The sequence below is a fragment of the Lagenorhynchus albirostris genome, chromosome 17, assembly GCF_949774975.1.
Source record: "Lagenorhynchus albirostris chromosome 17, mLagAlb1.1, whole genome shotgun sequence".
NCBI classification, from domain to species: Eukaryota; Metazoa; Chordata; class Mammalia; order Artiodactyla; family Delphinidae; genus Lagenorhynchus; species Lagenorhynchus albirostris.
In genome coordinates, this window is record NC_083111.1 from 63,249,383 (window position 1) to 63,269,149 (window position 19,767).

Consider the following 19,767-nt stretch of genomic DNA (forward strand, 5'->3'; position numbering starts at 1 on the left):
CTGATACAGCTGACAGGAGTTTCTCCTGGCCATGGCAGAGGGTTCTTGGAAAGCCTTTTGCAGTGTGTTCTGTTTGCCTACACTGAATGCACTGCTTTTTGGGGCTGAGTCCAGTCTATTAACTACAAGTAATCCCACCTGGGAGGTTGACAGGCTCCTCTGATTTGTCCACAGCTTGATTTCATCACAGTTTGTTCACAAATCGCAGCTCTGAGCATAAGAAGCTTGAAATATCCCTCTCCTTCTCTCCACCCCCTATCTGTCCCTCCCCTGACACACAGATACTTTCATGTGGTTTCCTCTGGTAACATAAGGGTTTCTTATGTCGCTGTAGCCAATAACACTGCATGTTCATTTTTCTTCCCTCCTAAAAACATGGTTTTAAAAAAAGAAACCAAATGCATTTTATCCGATAAAAATGAAACAGAGCCATAAAAGGGTTTCTACCCGCTCTAAGCTTTTAAGGTTTACAATGTAGTTATTCAATGTAGTCAACCCCACGACTTTATTTTTTTTTAAAGGAAAGTTTTATAATTTATAAACCTAATAACTTTCTCTGTCTTGCCTATTTATTTATTTTTCTGGCAGTTTAAACGACCCTGTCCCTTTTGCCACATTCTCAGCTACTCCCGACTCCTCAAATATTTCTCACGATGAAATCTCCCACGATTGTAACTAAACACAAGAGATAGCATTATGTTTCCCCATGTTGTTGTTAGAGTTTAGAGAAGTAACTTTTATCAAAATACTGGGAATGTCAAACTAAGCAACACAGTTCTTCTGTCCGGTGAGGAGGGACAATATAACTTCACGTCTCTCTGCCTCTTCCTCCCGAAAAAACTGTCAGCTTGGGTTTGGGTTTTTTTTGGGTTTTTTTGCTTTTGTTTTTGTGTTTTTGGAGGGGTGTGGGAGCAGCAGGGGTGGGATGGGAAAGCTTTATTAATGATTGAATTGAGGAAGGAAATCTCAATGGCAGCAAGAATTTAGCTTTAAAGAATTGCTTCCCTAGGTTTTTCCCAGATAAATTATCATCTAGCCACCAAACACTGTGCCCTTTGATGCTATCGTGAGCATTAAAGTCTCTTTACTAACCTAGTTGGCAATCAGGAGACTCCTAAAAGAAATCAAGGCCTCAAAATCTGAGAGGTCTTTAAATACTGTACACTTTTAGGATTCAAATGAGGGAGGAAAGCTTATCTTTGGATTTTCTCTGGCTGGACCCGGTGACCATGGTTCTTACACACAGCATATGTGTGTATGTAAACAAATACGGCGCTTACCATGCAACAAATTACTGAGGAAGCAGTGGCTCAGCTCAAATAAAACCTGATAGCACAAAAGCCAGAACTTGTTTATGGTGGATTGCACATTAGTCCTGGGTTTCATTAGATATTCTAGAATTTAGTAACAGCTAATTGAGCAAAAGAAAAAAACACAGTGCCAAACTTTTAGCTGCCTTTCTAACGTCCTTTTCATTTCGCAGTCTTGCAGAGATGGCAGGCTTATGAATTTTCCTATGGAAGTCTCTTGCTTTAGTCTGTGCCATACTGAAATGATTTGGGGTCCTGCATTTAGCAAGGCTTATGAAAGATGTTAACCCCACGTAAGATTTTTTTTACTCTTTATGTTCAATTTCAAGATGCAGGCTTGCTTGTACAGAGGACAACTCTAAAGCTAAAAGGAAAATTTCAAGGCAGTCCTGTGACTGCACTCGATGGCACAGCGTTCCAAAGGTGCTCCCCTGCCCTCGCCAATTTCCCCAGCCCTCACCGGAGTCCAGCAGATTTAGAATCTGTCTGACATTTGATGGTAGAAATCCAGCATGAGGACAGTGAAGGCCCCCCTTGAAAAAAAAATTAGACTCAGAAGCTGAACATTATCCATTAATTTTTTTTGACATGCAGAGTAGCTGTGCAGGGGGGGAAAGTCTGAAGTGTAATAGCCAGGGTGATCCAGAATTGGCTTCTGTACAGCACTTGTTACCAATTATCTAAGAGGATTGAACTCAGCCATTATTTCTGTTAACCATCTGCCAAAGAACTTTATCTTCTACCAGGTCATTGTGTGCATGGAACACATTCACACAAACACGCACACGCACACACACACCCCATCTAACACAGTTACACAGGATTTTACTAAGAGACATCATTATAAATTAACTGTCAGTAGCATGACCAAAGTCCCTATCTTGGGCATCAAATCAAACACAAAATAAAATTACCCCTCATTATCTAAAATTGAGAAACCCAAAAAGCCTGATACCGCACGTCCAGAAACTCAACTAAAATGACTGAAATATAGTCTAAAGCCTTCTATAACAAAACCGAATCAAGAAAGTTCACCTGCTCTGGTATTTAAGATTTTTGGTATAAGGTCAAGCATGGTTGGGGTCAGTAAACAAGAAAGTGTATGAGAAAGACTAAAATTAGCTTTCAGCTTGGTTTATTAATCCAGCCATATTTCAGAGAACACTGCCCCCTGGCAGAAGAGAACCCAAACAATCTGACAAGTCTCAGGCCCTAAAAATCATTCTGTGGGTCTCAAGTTTTATTGGGCATAAGAATGACCCTGGGAACTCGTTTAAAATGTTGATGCTTATCGTCTAACCCCCAAGATTCTGATTCATTAGCTCCAGGAGGTGGGGAGAAGAAAGGGGGTTTAGGAGCCAGACAAGAACTGACACAATAGGCTATTCTGATGCAAGCAATGTAAGGACCACATTCTGATACAAATCATGTAAGAACAGCAGAGCATTAGAATAAATTACTCTGAATCAGTTAATATCTGCCCTGAAGGTTGACTTGCTTGATCTAATTCATAATGTAATTTTAATATACCATTAATAGCATTCACTACTAACTGGACATTAAAGTTTCAATCTCAATGACAAACCGTGGCTATTCCTCCATGGGGATCATCTCCAAACTGTAAGCAGCAGAATAGTATTTTATTTACTTTGCTGGTGGTACGAAGCAGCAGTGTGTGTATTGCTTAATTGCAATACAGTGGTTGCATTTATACAAATGCACAGTCCATCTTTTCATGAAATGCTTCTGTGAATCCTTGTTCCCAAGCCCTGATTACGGTAAGAGGGCTTGAGGTTAACAGTGAGATTTGAAAGATCTGTAATTGAGGGATGTCACTCTTGCCTCCTGCAGTAATTATGAAGCATTCATGAACGGATTCAAACTTTATCAATGTCCAGCTTCTCATGGTGCAAAATTAACTGCAATCATGGTGCCTTGACGACTTAATTCTAGTCCCAGGATACTTCTAAGACTATGGTGTTAGACAGTCATTGACCACCTGATTTTCAGGGGTACCACTTAGCAGTCACTACAGCACACACACCAGGAAAGTAAGAAAACCGCACCCATGTGTATTCTTCCTATCCTATTTTAAAACTCTTTAAGTCTTGTTTTTCAATTCTGCTGTGGTTGAGGACTATTAGAAAATTCAGAGTAAAAACCGGACAACAGTCTCTGCAAAAGGGATTTGCCAATCTAAATGGAGCAAAAACTCATGACAGCTAATAGAAAAACAAGCAGGCTCAATCGCTCCCACAACCCAGGACTGCCTGTATGTATAAAGTAGACACCACTTAAGAGTTTAAACCACAGAGGCAAAGTTTTATGGGTAATCTATGGTCCCGGGGGTTTCTCCAGTGGAGAAATAGCATACGCCTATTCAAATGAAAACAGTACTTGTGTTATTACTTATTACACAATTGAAAGCTGAAATCAACACTGTCACCTCTTTCAATGACATCAACTTATATCATACACTTCTATGCATTACATTTACTCCCAATGGTATCTAAGCATGAGCCCCTGCAACTGGAACACACTCTAAGAATATGCATTCATTGCACAAATGTTCATTAGCTCCTGCTGTGTACCAAGCACTCTTCTGGGCATTAGTTCTATACGAGGAGCCAAACCAAACATAGTCCCCTGGCTGCATATCAATCAAATAGACACAGAAATAAATGTAAAATTGCAGCTGGGGCAAGCATAGACGTAAAGAAGTCTATGATGCTATGAGAACGTGTAATTCAGGTTTGATGGTCACGGAAGACTCTGAAAAGTGTCAGATGAGCCGTGATTTGAGGGATAGAGGGGAGTAACTAGATAAGAGAGGAGAAAAGGATTCTAGGTGGAGCGAACAGGAGCCGCAAAAGTTGTAGCCTGGAGACACCAGGCATCCACTAGAAGAGAAGACAGCCCGTTTGACTAGTTCAGGGAGATAAAAGGGAGCCTGGAGTGAAATAAGACTGGAGAGGTTAGTAGAGGTCAGTCCATGTGGGGCCTCATCAGTCTTGTAGGGTGGTATAGTCTTTATCCTAAAAGCTTTGGAAAGCCTTTAAAGGGATTAAGTCGGTGGAAGCTTAATTAGATATGAAGCATTAATCTCTGTACAGTGTGGTTATGAATTGGAGGGAGTCAAATGGATACAGTAGATTAGTTTGGAAATGACAGCAGTAATCCAGACAAAAGACACTGAGTGATATTTTGCACCAAGAAAATTACGGTGTTGGTGGAGAGGCAGAAAATGGGGAGAGTTATAGGAAAAGGACTTGTTCATGCATTGGGTATGGAGGTTGAGGGGCAGGCAGGTGTTAAACGTGATGACTCCTGAGTGAATGAATATGCAATGATCGTGATGACCAGCAAAGTCACTTCTTAAATTTTAATGGAATTATAAGAAAGACTTAGAGACGTGTATCCATTTGCTAACACTCTAGAATTAAATAGTTAACATAAGGGATCTCGTTAATAGCTTTAAAACGTGTCAGTAGTCTTAAAAATCTTCTAAGGCAGTGGATTTAAAGTAAAGTTATAGTAGACTTGAAAACTTGAAAATGCATTTATTCATAATTGAGGTTAAGAAGAATTACCCCCCAGGAAATAACTCAGCTTTGTTCCTAACCCTAGGTTATAATAAAACATTTTAAATCTCAAACTCAATTTAAGTCTTTTTTTTGGGGGGGCTACTCTGAAACGTGCATGTAAAAGTCCAGGTGAATGAAAGACGTTTGAGTCTACTTTGCCATGTGGACTGTGTAACATCTGAGCACGAATCGGTGGGTATGTGACTAGAGAAAATTGTTTTGCTAAAAGTATCAACACAAGGTCGAAAACGTTCAGCCTTTACCCTCCAGTCTCACATAAGCAGGCTGAGAAGCTGTTGCCAACACCACTTGTAGATAAAGAGATGGAGATAGGTGACATCTCAAAATGGTAGAATGAGTGACTGAGTTTCTAGAAACCACACCTCCTAAGCTAGTTTGGTCCTCTTCCCACTATAGTGTGATGTCTCTCTATGAGGCCACACAAGGGCCTCAACTCGCACGTTCAAAACACAGCTACCTCAACAGCCACTCTGCTCTCCAATGTCTTTTCATGGAAACCTTAAAACCACTTTTTGTTCTACAATCCTTTCATCTCTTGTTTCTAATCAGAAACCATGTCTGCAGAGTCTCATTATTAATTACAATTATTACTATCCTTTATCAGAGCCTGCTGAGTGCCATTAATACCTAAATTATCTTTCTGTGTGATTACTTTTAGATTTATCTCTTCATCTTCATTCTTCTGGACACACATTAGAAGTTCATCTCATAACTATTCTTCCTGTGTGCCTTCTCTTCCCCCTCCAAACACCATTTCACTGAGGTCTCTCTTATCCAACTTGTAATTCATTTCCATTCCTCACCCAGAGAGCCCTGCATAAAATACAGGCAAATCTGATGATTTCCCCCCAAGCTGAAAACCTTCCAGTAGCTTCCTGTCACAGCAGTTCTCAAAGTGTGATCCCCAGGAGGGTCAGAATCACCTGGAAACTTGTTAGAAATGCAAATCCTTGGGTCTTACCTAAGAAACTCAGGGGTAGAGCCCAGAATCTATGTTTTAACAAGCCCATCTGGTGATTCTGCTGCAAATTTGAGGACCACTGACCTAGAGGATCAAATCCAAACTGCTTAGCAAGGTGCACAGGACTCTAAATCCAAAATTAAGCTCCCCGGATTCATATCCCAGCTCTACCACTGTTTAACTGTGAGACCTTACATGACCCTTAGGTGAATTACTTCTCCACCTTAAGACTCAGTTTTCTCATCTGTATCCAGCTCATAGGATTCTTAAGAACATTACATGAAATAATCCATGTAAATTGCCTAGCACAATGCCTGACACAGGAGAATGCTAAATAAAGGGTAAGTTTTCTTAATTTGAGAACTATTTGCTAGTCCCTGATTAAGCTGTGCTTTCCTACATCTTCCTTCTTTAATACACCTTGTTGTTTTAGCCTAGAATGCTCTTCTCCACCTACTCTCCCTGGCAAACTCCAACATATTCGTGAATATTCAGGTCAGGTGTCACTCCTCTGTGGAGCACCCCCTGATTTTTCCCTTCCCATGCAGAGCAATGGGCCTCCCATACTGTCTATAATCTCTTTTTAGGCATCTCTATCCCTTGTGGTCCTTCAAATGCAGGGACCAGTCATCCTTGCACTCCACAGAGCTTTGAATCTTTCCTGGGATATAACAAACAGACAATAAATGTTTGTCTAATGAAGCACTTGGCATCAAGAAGTTTAAATTGGAACTTGAATTGCACTTGAATTCTTGCTCTCTTACTAACTAGCTGTGTCCCTTTAAGCCCATATTTATTCATCTGTAAAGCAGGATTATTGGGCTAACTCAGTGGTTTGAAACACTTTTTTAAGCATTAAAACCTTATTTTCAAATAAAATCTCAAAATGAATACCAACATCTAAATTTGGAGCTGCTCTAGTGCGAGTGGGAAGCCAGGATCCCATCTAAGCAGCCACCTCCCTTCTCTCTCTGGCACTTTCTCAGAAATGTGGAAATTCAAGGAGTACAGTTTGTAAAAACAAACAAAAACAATCAATAAGTAAGTTAATTCCATTACTTAAATACTTTTCTAAACCCTACCCTTTGTTGTAGTATTCATATACCTACACACACACCAAAATATGACCCAAATTACCCCCAAACCAGATCTCCCATTGATAAATGACAGAAACTCTCACTTTAGTCAGACTCTTCCCCCCAGAAGTCTAAGCTAATTTCCACACTTCTCCTTATGCTACTTCTCAGCCCTGCTCCTCTTTCCTTTGTGCTCATACAAATCTTAGTCAATCCATTCCTTTCCCCGAGGCTCAGCATCTTAACAAGAACCCTCCTCACAACTGCAATCCCCACTGTGCTATCCTCAAGAACCTACAGATTCTACCCAAAACATTTATCTCTTGTTCTTTAGTATTGCCTGTTTTATTTAAGTATTTCCTGTCTCAGCAATAAGAATATAAATCCCCAGAGAGCAGGGGAAAGAAACAAGAGTCTGGATTCTGGAGTCCATCCAACCTAGGTCTGCCACTTTTAAGCGTGAGACCTTGCTTAACTTCTCTAAAACTCAGATTTCTTTTAATAAAAATAATAATAGTTCTCATCACACAGGGTTGATATGAAGACCAAATGATATAATGCATGTTAAGCAGGTAGGTCAGTACTTGAACATAGGAAACATACAAATATTAGCCATTATTAAAGCCAGGAGGATAAAGACTTCATCATCTACTATCATGTTCATGTAACTGAAAGTGGGGTCTGGCTGCTCTCTGCTCAAAAGCCAATAAAGAGGCAAGGCTGGTGGAAAGGAAAGTTTGCTTTCTTTTGGATGCCGGCACCCAGGGGGTGGGGGGAGGGCAGATGCCGGTCCAAAGGCTGACTCCCCCCTACTCCCAGACAATCAGGGGGCAAGAGCTTTTATAGACAGAGGGAAGGGGCTACATGCAGAAACAGCACAGTCAGCTCTGACAGTCATCTTGAAATTGGTCACTGGTGGTCTGACCAGCCTCATCTTGATGGTTTTAGGCATAGTTAATCTTCAGTTCCAGGGTCAGTTTGTTTCCGTTTCTTTGAGGCCAGTCCTCAGAATGGTGGCAGCTCATGTCATTGCTATAGTCATGTCATAATGGTCATCCTGGAGTTAACTTCTTCCACCTAGCGGGGGTTTCAGTATCTATAAGACAGCTCACAGGATATGGCTCAGAATATGATCTATAGCCCTTGAGAAGGAACTAAAGGTCCTTGACTATGCTTAATGACTAAACTATTATTATTTGGTCTCCTTTGACTGTTTTCCTTTGTTTCTGCAATTTCTCACCTCTCTGATTAAACTTATTCTTTGGCTAAAATCTTTCCACAGACAAAAGGCAGGCTGAGGACAAGGGGGGAACAGACCATAGGGCCCTGCTCCGTTTCATTCTCAGTAGGTAGCAAAAGGCTGGGCACGTAATAGGTGCTTAGTAGTGACAAAGGTTCTAGGAGAATTGCCTTTACTTATGGAGAGATTACATGTAGGTTTAAGTTAGACATGTTATAAACAACTTTTTTTTCACATTCTCTCTAACCTCAAGAGAAAATGGGCAGCACTTATTTGGAAAAGGGTGCAGTGACTCTGGAGACAGCTTTCAAGGTGCAGGTTTTAACTACAATAATAAAGGCCTTCTATTTGAATTGGAAAGTCCCGAGAATTTGAGCTTCAACTCAAGAAAGTTGTTGAACTCAAACCTAAAAGGAAGTTTATACTTGCTAATGGAATGGCATCATCACATGCTTAGAGTACAATGGTACCCTCTCAGGGAGGAAGCAAAACTGCCATTTCTGTGATTCCCCTTGAAATCAAACAACAATTAGTGACATTCAGCAAAGTAGGAATAGAAACAAACTTCTTCTGCCTGATAAAAGATTTCTTCGAAAAACTCACAGCTAACATCATACTTAACAGTGAAAGACTGAATTCTTTCCCCCTAAGATCAGGAGCAAGACAAGGATGTCTTCTCTCACTAGTTCTATTCAACACTGCACTTCTAGCCAAAGCAATTAGGCAAGAAAAACAAACAAAAGGCATTTAACTTGGAAAGGAACAAATAAAACTATCTCTATTCACAAATGACATAAACTTGTACATAGACAATCCTAATGAATCTGTTTAAAAAATATTAGAACTGGGCTTCCCTGGTGGCACAGTGGTTGGGAGTCTGCCTGCCGATGCAGGGGACGCAGGTTTGTGCCCTGGTCCAGGAGGTTCCCACATGCTGTGGAGCGGCTGGGCCCGTGAGCCATGGTGCTGGGCCTGCGCGTCCGGAGCCTGTGCTCCACAACAGGAGAGGCCGCAGCAGTGAGAGGCCCGCATACCAAAAAAAAAAAAAAAATAGAACTAATAAATGAACTCAGGAAGATGGCATGATACAAGCTAAATGTTAAACATCAATTGTATTTTTGTACACTAGCAATGGGCAATCTAAAATGAAATTGAGAAAGCAGTTGTATTTATAATAGTATCAAGAAGTCTAAAATACTTAGTAATCAATTTAACAAAGCAAGTGTGAGACTTGTATTCTGAAAACCAGACAGCATAATTGAAATATATTATAGAAGACCTAAATAAATGGGAAGACAATCATGTTCATGGATTGAAAAACATTATTGTCAAGATGGCAAGAAAGTGAAAAGATGGTCCACAGAATGGGGGAAAAATTGCAAATTATATATCCGACAGGGGTCTAGTATCCAGAATATGGAAAAAATTCTTACAACTCAGCAATAAAAAGACACATAGCCCAATTTTTTAAATGTTCAGAGGATTAGAATAGACATTTCTAGAAAGAAGATATATAAATGGACAATAAGGACATGAAAAGATGCTCAATATCATTTAGTCATTTGGGAAACGCAAATCAAAACTACAATGAAATATATACTACTTCACACCCACCAGGATGGCTAAAATTAAAAAGACAGAAAAGAATAAGTATTAGGAAGGATGTGGAAAAATTGGAACCCTCATATATTATTGATAGGATTACAAAGTGGTGCAGCAGCTTTGGAAAACAATTTGGCAGGTCCTCAAAGTGTTAGACTCTATGTTAAACATAGTGTTACCGTATGACCCAGTAATTCCACTCCTAGGTATATACCCAGGAGAATTGAAAACATAGTCCACACATAACCTTGTACACAAATGTCCAGAGCAGAATTCTCAACTGATGAGTGGAGAAACAAAATTTGGTATATCTATACAATTAAATGTTATTCAGCTATGAAAAAGAATGAAGTCCTGATACATGCTAAAACATGGATGGACCTTGGAAACATCATGCTAAGTGAAAAAAGCCAGACACAGAGGCCACATACTGTATGATTCCATTTATATGAACTACTTACAATAGGGAAATCCATAGAGAAAGAAAGTAGATTAGAGGTTGTCAGGCGATGTGGAAGTGACTGCTTTTGGATATGAAGTTTTGTGTTGGAGTGTTGAAAATGTTCTAAAATTACATTATGGTGGTGTTTGCACATCTCTGTGAGTGTATTAAAAACCACCAAAATGTTCAGTTTAAAAGGATGGATTTTATGGTTTATAAATTATATCTCAAAAATTGCTGCTAAAATAAAAGAGAGCTAGTGAGATTATTCTCACAGTGAAGCAAATTCCAAAGCATCTGGACCCACAGAAAAGGAATATTAATCCTGATCTGCAGCTTGGGTCAGTGCCTTCAAAGCTGTCTCCAGAGTCACCTCAGTTACCCTCCAAACCTGATAATTAACAGGAAAACTGAAGCATTTTGAGTTGTGGTGTGGACCTATTTTAACTAGCCCCGATGTGTGATGAAACCCTCTACTTCCCTAAAAATAGGAGAATTTCCTGGGACTCCTTTAGAGCACTTCAGGGTCTCTGCCATTCTGCTTCATCAGTTTCCTGCTTCATTTTACTTTCAAATAAAGTAGCCTAAGAAGAAAACCTAAGGCATTGTAGCCCTGTCATTTCACCTACAGATCTCAAGGGGCTCGAATTTAATGGCAACAAACAGTAACCAGAGTCTGTGGGACAGTTGTGGGGATTTAAGAACAATGACTTGGAACAACATGGATGGTCCTTGAGGGCATTATGCTAAGTGAAATAAAGTCGGACAGAGAAAGACATATACTGTATGTTCTCACTTATAGGAGGAGCCTAAAAAAAAAAAGAGCTCAAAGATACAGAGAAAGACTGATGGTTTCCAGAGGCAGGGGGTTGGGGAGGGCAAAATGGGTGAAGGGGGGTTAAAAGGTACAAGCTTCCTGTTATAAAATAAATAAGTCATGGGGGTGTAACATACAGCATGGTGACCGTAGTTAATAATATCGCATTGCAGATTTGAAAGTTGCTAAGAGAGTAGATCGTAAAAGTTTTCATTATGAAAAAAATGTTTTGTGACTATGTGTGGTGATGGATCTCAACTAGAGTTACTATGGTGATTATTTCTCAATATATACAAATATCGAATCATTGTTATACACCTGAAATGACTATAATGTGATATGTTGATTATACCTCATTTAAAAAAATGTGTCTTAACATTTAAAGAACATTTCTTTAAAAAAAAAAAGGGCTATGAGTTAGAAGAATTAAGGCTTACTCAGTCTTCCCACTTTGCAATCAATAAAACTGAAATGCTGCTCGTAGGCAAGGTCACAGAGCTAAAGTAGCTCTGGTTGGGATATCAGGACAGCTCAGGACTGGGTGAAGGAAAAGGGAAAAGCAAGTATGCATGAGTGGTACCATACCTGGCATGGATCAGACACCCCCTAAGTGCTAGTATTTAGTAAGTGCCTGCCTTTTGCCCAGCAACATAACTAGAGATATTTTTATATATTGCCTTATTTAACCTCATAAACCCCTTCAGATTATTATCACTGTCAACAAGCTCAACTTGGGCAACTTGCCCAAGTTCAAGTACATATTAAGTGGGGGAGCCCTCTTTTCTCCATGATTTCCCAATGAAAATTACAAAACTAGCAAGATCTAAAAGGAATGGGAATTTCAACTATTTTCTAGAAGAAACATGATTCTATTAAAAGCAGAGAATCTGATAAGTGTCTGATAAGCCTTGATACTTGATAATGTTTCCTATTTCAGAACATATCAGAAGCCACAGATTAACTTCTATTCTAGACTGACCCCAAAAAAAGAATCAGTTGGTAATGAGGAAGTGATCAGAGCCATGGGCATCATAACCATGTCATTTCAAAGTTCCTAAGGGATCAGAGAGAATGCAGGTCATTGTCAGACAATGGCTCTAAATTTTGGAGTGTGAGAGTTTTACAAATTCATATAGTGTTGATTCAACACAGATTTAGTAAGCATTCCCTATAATAGAAGCTAATGCTTAGTAAAAGCTTACTCTGTGCCAAGTACCACGTAGTATCAGGGATATTGAGGTAAAAAGCATGTTTTCATCGGAAGAAATGGAAGTCAACTGTCTGTTAAACACACTCTGGTGAGTTCCATTGTAGAGGTATGCAAGGGTTATGTGTGGAAGAGACTGAGAACTGGCTCCTTCAATCTCTACTCCACCCCACTTCCAGGGAGCCCTCCTGTCTTGCAGGCTTTTTGTAGGATGAGTTATAGATACAGTTTATAGATTCTGCCAGTTATGCTGCTGAGATTGTCTTTATGTACATGAGATTGGGACAGCAGAATGAAGACAGGATCTCTCTTCCAGCCCCTTTCAGCTGCTTCTCTGTGCAAATAAGATTGTGGAAGTGGAAGGTTTTCTGAAACATTATTTCAGTGTCCATTCTCCAGCTTCCTATGCCCTAGGAGACATCTGCGGGGGTGACAGAGATGGTAGCTTCTTGATTCCTGAATCATGGATACAGGGTATGTTCTTGAACACAGTATTCCAGCAACAGCTAGGTGCCACGTACTACGTACCATGGACTGAATCGAAATTCAAAAATATCTTGACAGGTTGAAGTCAAAAGATTTTAGAAGAAATAGAGAGAGAGCCAGATCAATCTGTCTGGGGTAAGATTCTTGAACTAGAATACAAAATTCAGTTATAAAACTTCACACTAGGAGAGACCAGAACTGAAAACAATCCTTACAAAAGAAAGCTGGGAATTTTTGGTACCTGCAAGTTCTATAGGAGCCTATGCTTGACCACAACTCTAAATGACCTCATTTTATCTTAGGCTCCTCTAATAGACAATTACCGCTCAGATCCAGGAGAGAAAAGTTCAGCTGAGCCTGGCACTGCATGGACTCCGTCTGGACTGTTTTCACTTCTGGATATCTCATTTAAGTGACCGCTTGTTTTAGGTCACTACAGAACCAGATAGCACTGAGAGAGGCAGGACCAAGATGATGAGCAGTCCCTATTACCCAATCCATTTATTAATTCATTCATCTATTTGTTCATTTATTCAACAAACTTTTATTGAGCACTTTGTATGTATCTAGCACTGGAAATGCAAAGTGAACAAAACGAAACTTCTGCCTCATGGATCTCACATTCTAGTGGGCGAGAAATATAATAATGTCAGGTAATTAATAAATGATAAGGAAAACAGAGCAGAGCAGAGAACAGAGAGTAATGGGAGGAGTTATTTTCAATTGGGTGGCAACAAAGGTCTCTCTGGAGAGATGACCTCTGAACAAAAATCTGGATGGAGTGAGGGAAGAACCAGGTGTCTCTTGGGAGAAATAGCAGGTGGGAAGGCTCTGAGGTAGGGACAGCTCAGTGTGTTCAGGAAGGCCCGTGTGGCTGGAGTGGAGTGAAAGATGGGGGAGCAATTTCAGAGGACATCAAAGACTGGATCAGGTGCTGGTTTATGTAGGACCACCCAGGTCACCCAGTGAGCCTCTATGTTTCATTTTGGGTGTGCTGAGAAGCTACTGGAGAGATCTGAGTCAGGCAGTGACATGATCCGATTTCTGTTTCAAAAGGCTCACTCTGACTAATATTTAGAGAATGGACATCTAATGGGCTCCCCTCATGGCCCATGGCTGAGGAACCTGTGACCATGCCTCCCGGGTGCCTTGCATGCATGATGGGAGAAGGTGGGTGTGGTTGTCTTTCTCAGATATTTGAAGGGCATTGCACTTCCTTGAGCAAAACTAGAAGGCACAGAGAAGCATGTTTCGTCTCATAATAAAATGAACTTTCTAGCCAGCCGTGCTGCCAGAGTTCTCTTATAAAAAATGAACTCATGGTTACTATTCAAGAAAAGGTTGGTCTTATAAAGCATCTAAATTCAAAGGAAGATTGGTTATACAACATTTATGGTCATTTCCAACTCTACGCATCTATTATTTTTCTCTCTTCTTACAACTCTCTTAGGGAGCTGAGTTCTCTCTCTCTATATAATGACCAGCAAAGAGCTACTCAATTAAATTAAATAAACAGAACTTGGTTTTATTTTTCCTGAGTAAATCCAAAGGAAAGCTAAGGATCCTATACACACCTTGTTCTTACTATTTCATTTCCTGAAGGAAATATACATATAGATATAGATAGGTATAGATAGATATATAATACCTATGGCATGCACAATGTAATTCATGCTAATTAAAGGGAACACTGTCAGGAGTGGGCTGAGAAAAGGAGGAACACCTTTCACAAAATCATTTGATGGACTTAAGATATGAAGCAATCTACTTCTGGATGGATCTAGAAGACAGGCATAAGACAAGCTGACCTTATATCGCCTCTAGCAGCCTTATAGGTCTCTTACAATGCTTTGTAAACAGAGAGCCACTGAAAAGTTGAAATCTGATAACCCCAGCTTGCCACTAGAGTATTATGCAAGAGAATGCAGAAGTCCTGGACCTTCCGTTGTCCCGCTAAGCTTCTGTTGCTCTTATGAGAGATGTTATACAACTTGCTAATTAGGAAAATCCTGGGCTCTCAGGCATGGTTAGAGTCCTGACTCAGATGCTCACTAGCTGTGTGGCTTTGACTAAGTTAGAAAACCTCCCTAGACCTCCATCTCCTCATATGTAAAATGGGAAGAATCCCCTTACCTTCTCATAGGGTTACTGCAGAATTAAGCAAAATAATCCACGTAGTGTTCATTGTTAACAATAACAGCTACCATCTATTGAGCCCCTAGAATTGCCGGACATTGTACAGGAATGAACTCACTGGATTCTCTCAATCTTGCAAAGTACATATTGGTTTCTCTTTTTGACAGAGGCTCACAGAAGTTTGAGTAATTTGCTCAAGTTCACACAAGTTCATTCAAACTCGGGTCTGCCTAACCAGAATCCAGCTTCCAAACTCGGGTCTGCCTAACCAGAGTCCAGCTTCTAAGTATTTCTTGCTATAGTCCACTATGCTATATTTTGTTTTATTATTTTTAAAAGAAATTCCTCTGATCTCACACTTGAAGGGCAGTTGAGAGTTTCTTTTCCTAGTGCCTTTAACAATTCAGAAACAGAACAGAATTTGTCAAGGACAGTCTCTCACTTTGGCACCAACTCCAGGCTGGGGCCCTTTACCAGTGTACTATCTTCGTGTCAATTGACCGAGGCAGCTGCTTTGCATGCCTTCTAGGGTTGGAGCTGGGTAAGTCTCAGTCAGAGACTTATAGCCTATGGTCCCATGTGACAAAACATTTTGCTAAAGATGCTGTTTTCTCCTTTTCCCAGACTTTCCTCCCTTTCTGCAGCTGTTTCCCCTTCTTCTTGAGAATTGATAAAAATTCTGAAACTCTTATTTTTACAATTAGTCTCATGTGACCTTACTATTGACAATGACCCGGTTGCTTCTCCCAGCTACAACACAGTTGATAAGATGCCAGTGCTAAGAACAAAGATCACCACCTGACAGGGCCGGGAGCAATCTTTCTGTATTGGGTCCTGACCTGGCACGCACCATATTCCACCCCTAGTAATGACACTAAGCACAAGGACAGGTCCCGTGTGCTGGGAGCCGACAGCTGGCTAAATATTTAACCTAGGAGTTAGCATTCATTCACTTGCTCATCCATTTACACAGTAAATATTTTATTGAGAGCATATTATGTTCCAGGCATTGTATTTAGGCACAAATGACACCAGCAATTAGCAGAAGCAGCCAGATTCTTGCCGGAGCTTACATTGTTTTGGATGGAAAAAGACATAAAATATACAAACATGTCAATGAGTGATAGGAGCTACAAATAAAGAATAAAAAAGGGTGGTAAGAGTGATGAGAGAATGCAGTTAGCTCTTGAACTACACACATAAGGCCATTAGAATTATCTTATTTTACAGACGAAGATTTGAATAGTTTGCCCAAAGTCACTCAGTGTTAGAGCAGAATTTGCCATATTCTGATACTAACAGTAATAAATACAGCAACAGTGATTACTAGTCACCATCTATTAAGGTAGTTATACAATGGCATGAAGTAGTTATAAAACCCCATTTTATGAATGAAGAAACCAAGACTCAGAAAGGTTAAATAATTTCCTCAAGACTACAAGGTAATGGTGGAGAAAACCCAAACTGAATGGTTCAAATTCCTGATTTTTTCACCACACCTTGCCTCCTGGGTTGAGTTTGTTTTGTCAGAAATTCTTCCTACTAAACTGAAAGTTCCTTGAGGACAGGGATTGCCTCTCCATCATCTCCTGAAAGTTCCACAACATCTGGCATAGAAAGTGTTGAACTTCCTCCATCTGGACCAGCCACATTCCCCAAACAGAACTCTAAATACCCAAGAAATATGGCTGCCAATTCTAACATTCAGACCTCCTCAACCTCCCTTGGCAGTGAGTTGCAGTGTGTAATTAGTACTGCAGGCAATATTACCCTTGAACCCCAGAGTGCCAAATGACATTCAGAGTTCACAATGCAATGGCAACCTGCTAGCATTAGTCTAACCTCCCCAAAATACCCATTTTCCCAAGTGGACTTATGACCTGGACACACTTGTTTGCCTCTTTATTAGACTTGTGTTTGTCTAGGAATGAAAGGAATAAGCAAGTGGGATGCACATGCCTTGCATTTTAATGAGGGCCAGGATCCTTTGGAGCAAAGAGGGCATTGTGATGCATTTGAAGAGCATGCGGACTCTGGCCGCATCACCCCAAGTCCGGGCTAACAATGCTTTCCTCAACATTCCTTGGCGTTGGTCACAGCTGTGCTCTGCACTTGCATACACATCGTGGCTAGCCCATGGTGAATGATCAGATGGGGTGAAGGATGAATGATTTCTCTCCTTACTGTTGTTCAAGTTGCTTCATGGGAGGACAACACAGCTAAATGTAAACATTTGGGGAGCAAGTATAATTCTTTCTGGGTTAAGATTTAGTGAAGAGTGGAGAATTCTCAAAGTCAGGCAAACCTAGGTTCAAACTTCAGGACTACTGTTCACTAGCTGGCTGTGTCTGGAAACAACTCAACAGACTTTTCTGCTCTCACTGAGCCTTCAGTTCTCAGCTCAGAGAAAGGCCTTCCTGACCCCATCCACACCCTTCACACACACACACATACACACATACACACACACACACACACACACACACACACACACACGTGTCATTATTCTCTTTCTCCCCAATCTTTACTCCTTACAATACTTACTCTAACTGTAATAGAGAAGAACCTTCGTATTCTATCACAAGTTAATCACTAAAGGGATGTTGCCTATAAGCTTAAATTATAGATAATGGCCCATCTCTGGGAACCCTGCTTCCCAGGTAATGAGCATTAAGCTAAAATACCTTTGTTTAGCTCACAGGAAACATCCTGACCAGGTCCACCTGTGAATGACTACAGGGAGGAAGAAATGAACACATCCCCTCCGGAGGCTGATGGGAACCAGGAAGTGTTTGACTTTACTCCCTCCCCTTTTAGTAAAAAAGGAGCCTGGATTCTAATTCAGGCAAGTCAGTTCTTTGGGGCACGAGCTCGCCATCTTCCTGGTTGGCTGGCTTTCTGAATAAAGTCATTCTTCCTTGCCCCAGCAACTCGTCTCTCCATTATCGGCCTGTTGTGTGGCGAGCAGTATGAGCTTAGACTCGGTAACAACTCCCGGCCTGTGTGCCTCTCCCACCAGACTGTAAACTCCATGAGATTAGAAACCAAGTCTATGCCTCTTCTCATTTATCCCCAGAGTCTGGCACAGTGCCTGGCACACAGAGACATTCAATTAATGTTGGTTCAATGAATTAACAAAGGAAGAAGATTGTGACGAGAGAGGAAGGGAAATGTAACCAGAGCGTGGAGGACTGAGACAGAGGAGAACAGGGATGAGGCAACTGTCCTGCAGCTTTATGCTCTGTAAAATGGCAGCAGAGTTGCTGGAGGCTTCTCCCTCCACCTCCAAGGCTAGAGTTCTCAAGGATTTTCTAGATCCTAGAGGATGGCTAAGCCAACCCTAGGAAAATAATGCCACTTGCTTTGCTCCTGTTTCCATGCACCCCAGGCACGCTAGGAAATTGCAAAACCCTGCTGATAATGGCCATGCATGCTCATGCCACTTCACTTTTGCAAAGCAAAGTCTCCAGGAGTCTTGGCCATGTTTTTAATGACTACATATTGACTTAGCTCTTGAATGGTTTATACACAATATTGCAGATTTTTCCAGTCTTTTCAAGTCATCCAATTCCATCACTCTCAGGGAACAACGTTTATCTCCTAGTCTCCTCAAAAGATCAAGGCTATTCTAATATATTTAACAGGGTCTACATACAGATTTTATTCATAGTGACTCCATACACAAAATATGCTTTGGAGGGTGAGGAATACTGGTAAAAACTGATTTTTTTTTCTAGTTTTTGCCTAAGGATTAAATTATAGATTGAGGTGTTTCTGAGGACAATTGCCTGTCTTGTGCTATTTAAGAAGGTTATTCTCCAGCAGCCTGGCTATATTTTTAGTCAATTTGGAGCCACTGGGGGTGGATATTAGGGCTATAAATATCAGAGGTAATAGTAATAAGGGGTTTAAGGTCCAGTGAGCACTGGATGAACATCCTGTAACATCTCACAGCACGGCTTCCCAAGGCAAACACGGCCAACCAAGGACTAAAAGGCACTTTCAGAACAAAGACATCTCTTACAAGCTCACCTCAGAGATATTACGGGTTTGGTCCCAGACCACTGCAATAAATCAAATACCACAATAAAGCAAGTCACGCAAATGTTTTAGTTTCCCAGTGCATATAAAAATGATGTTTACACTATCCTGTAGTCTGTTAAGTGTGCAATAGCATTGTGTCTAAAAATCAGTGCACATAACTTAATTTAAAAATACATTATTGCTAAAAAATGCTAACTGTTGTCTGAGCCATCAGCAAGTCGCAATCTTTTTGCAATAGTCACATCAAAGATCACTGATCACAGATCACATAACAAATATAATAACAATTAAAAAGTCTGGACTATTGCAAGGATCACCAAAATGTGACAGAGACACAAAGTGAGCCATTGCTGCTGGAGAAGTGGTGCCCGTTCACTTGTTCCATGCAGGGTTGCTACAAACATTTAGTCTGTAAAGAAAAACGGAAGACAGTATCTGCGAAGCACAGTGAAGCAAATAAAATGAGATACGCCTGTATAAAGAAGCCAGACAAGCATCTTTCCGTGCTGTGATCTGACAAGTAGGGGCCGCTGTGCTCTCTGAGCTTCCTGCCTGAACTGTTCTGTCAATCAACCATGGCAGATGTTCCCAACTTTTCCAAACTCTTTATTTTACCCTTGCTTTGAAACAGTCATTTGAAATAAAAATAATAAATGCCTAGTGGACCACTAGGCAAATGCTCTTCCCGTTTTGTTTTGTTTTGTTTTGTTTTGCTCTTCCCGTTTTTTTAGACATTGTCTCACTTAACCCCAGTAACAATCACACATATAGGAATTATTATCATCTGCAATTCACAAGGGTGGAAACTGAGATACAGAGAAATTAAGCAGTAGAGCTGGGG

At 40.6% G+C, this 19,767-nt stretch overlaps 1 protein-coding gene across 5 annotated transcripts in view; it reads right to left on the reverse strand.

The window, feature by feature from the left end:
• The window catches only part of ENPP2 (ectonucleotide pyrophosphatase/phosphodiesterase 2), a 107,318-nt gene that overhangs the window by 75,823 nt on the left and 11,728 nt on the right, over nucleotides 1-19,767 (reverse strand). For 2 of the 5 annotated variants that reach the window (XM_060127960.1, XM_060127962.1), the window contains exon 1: nucleotides 1-114. The exons of the other annotated variants lie outside the window; for them this stretch is intronic. In XM_060127960.1, coding sequence (XP_059983943.1) covers nucleotides 1-33 — 33 coding nt within the window. In that variant the 5' untranslated portion in view covers nucleotides 34-114. Of the gene's footprint in view, nucleotides 115-19,767 lie in introns of those variants that run through there. 5 annotated transcript variants of the gene reach the window in all.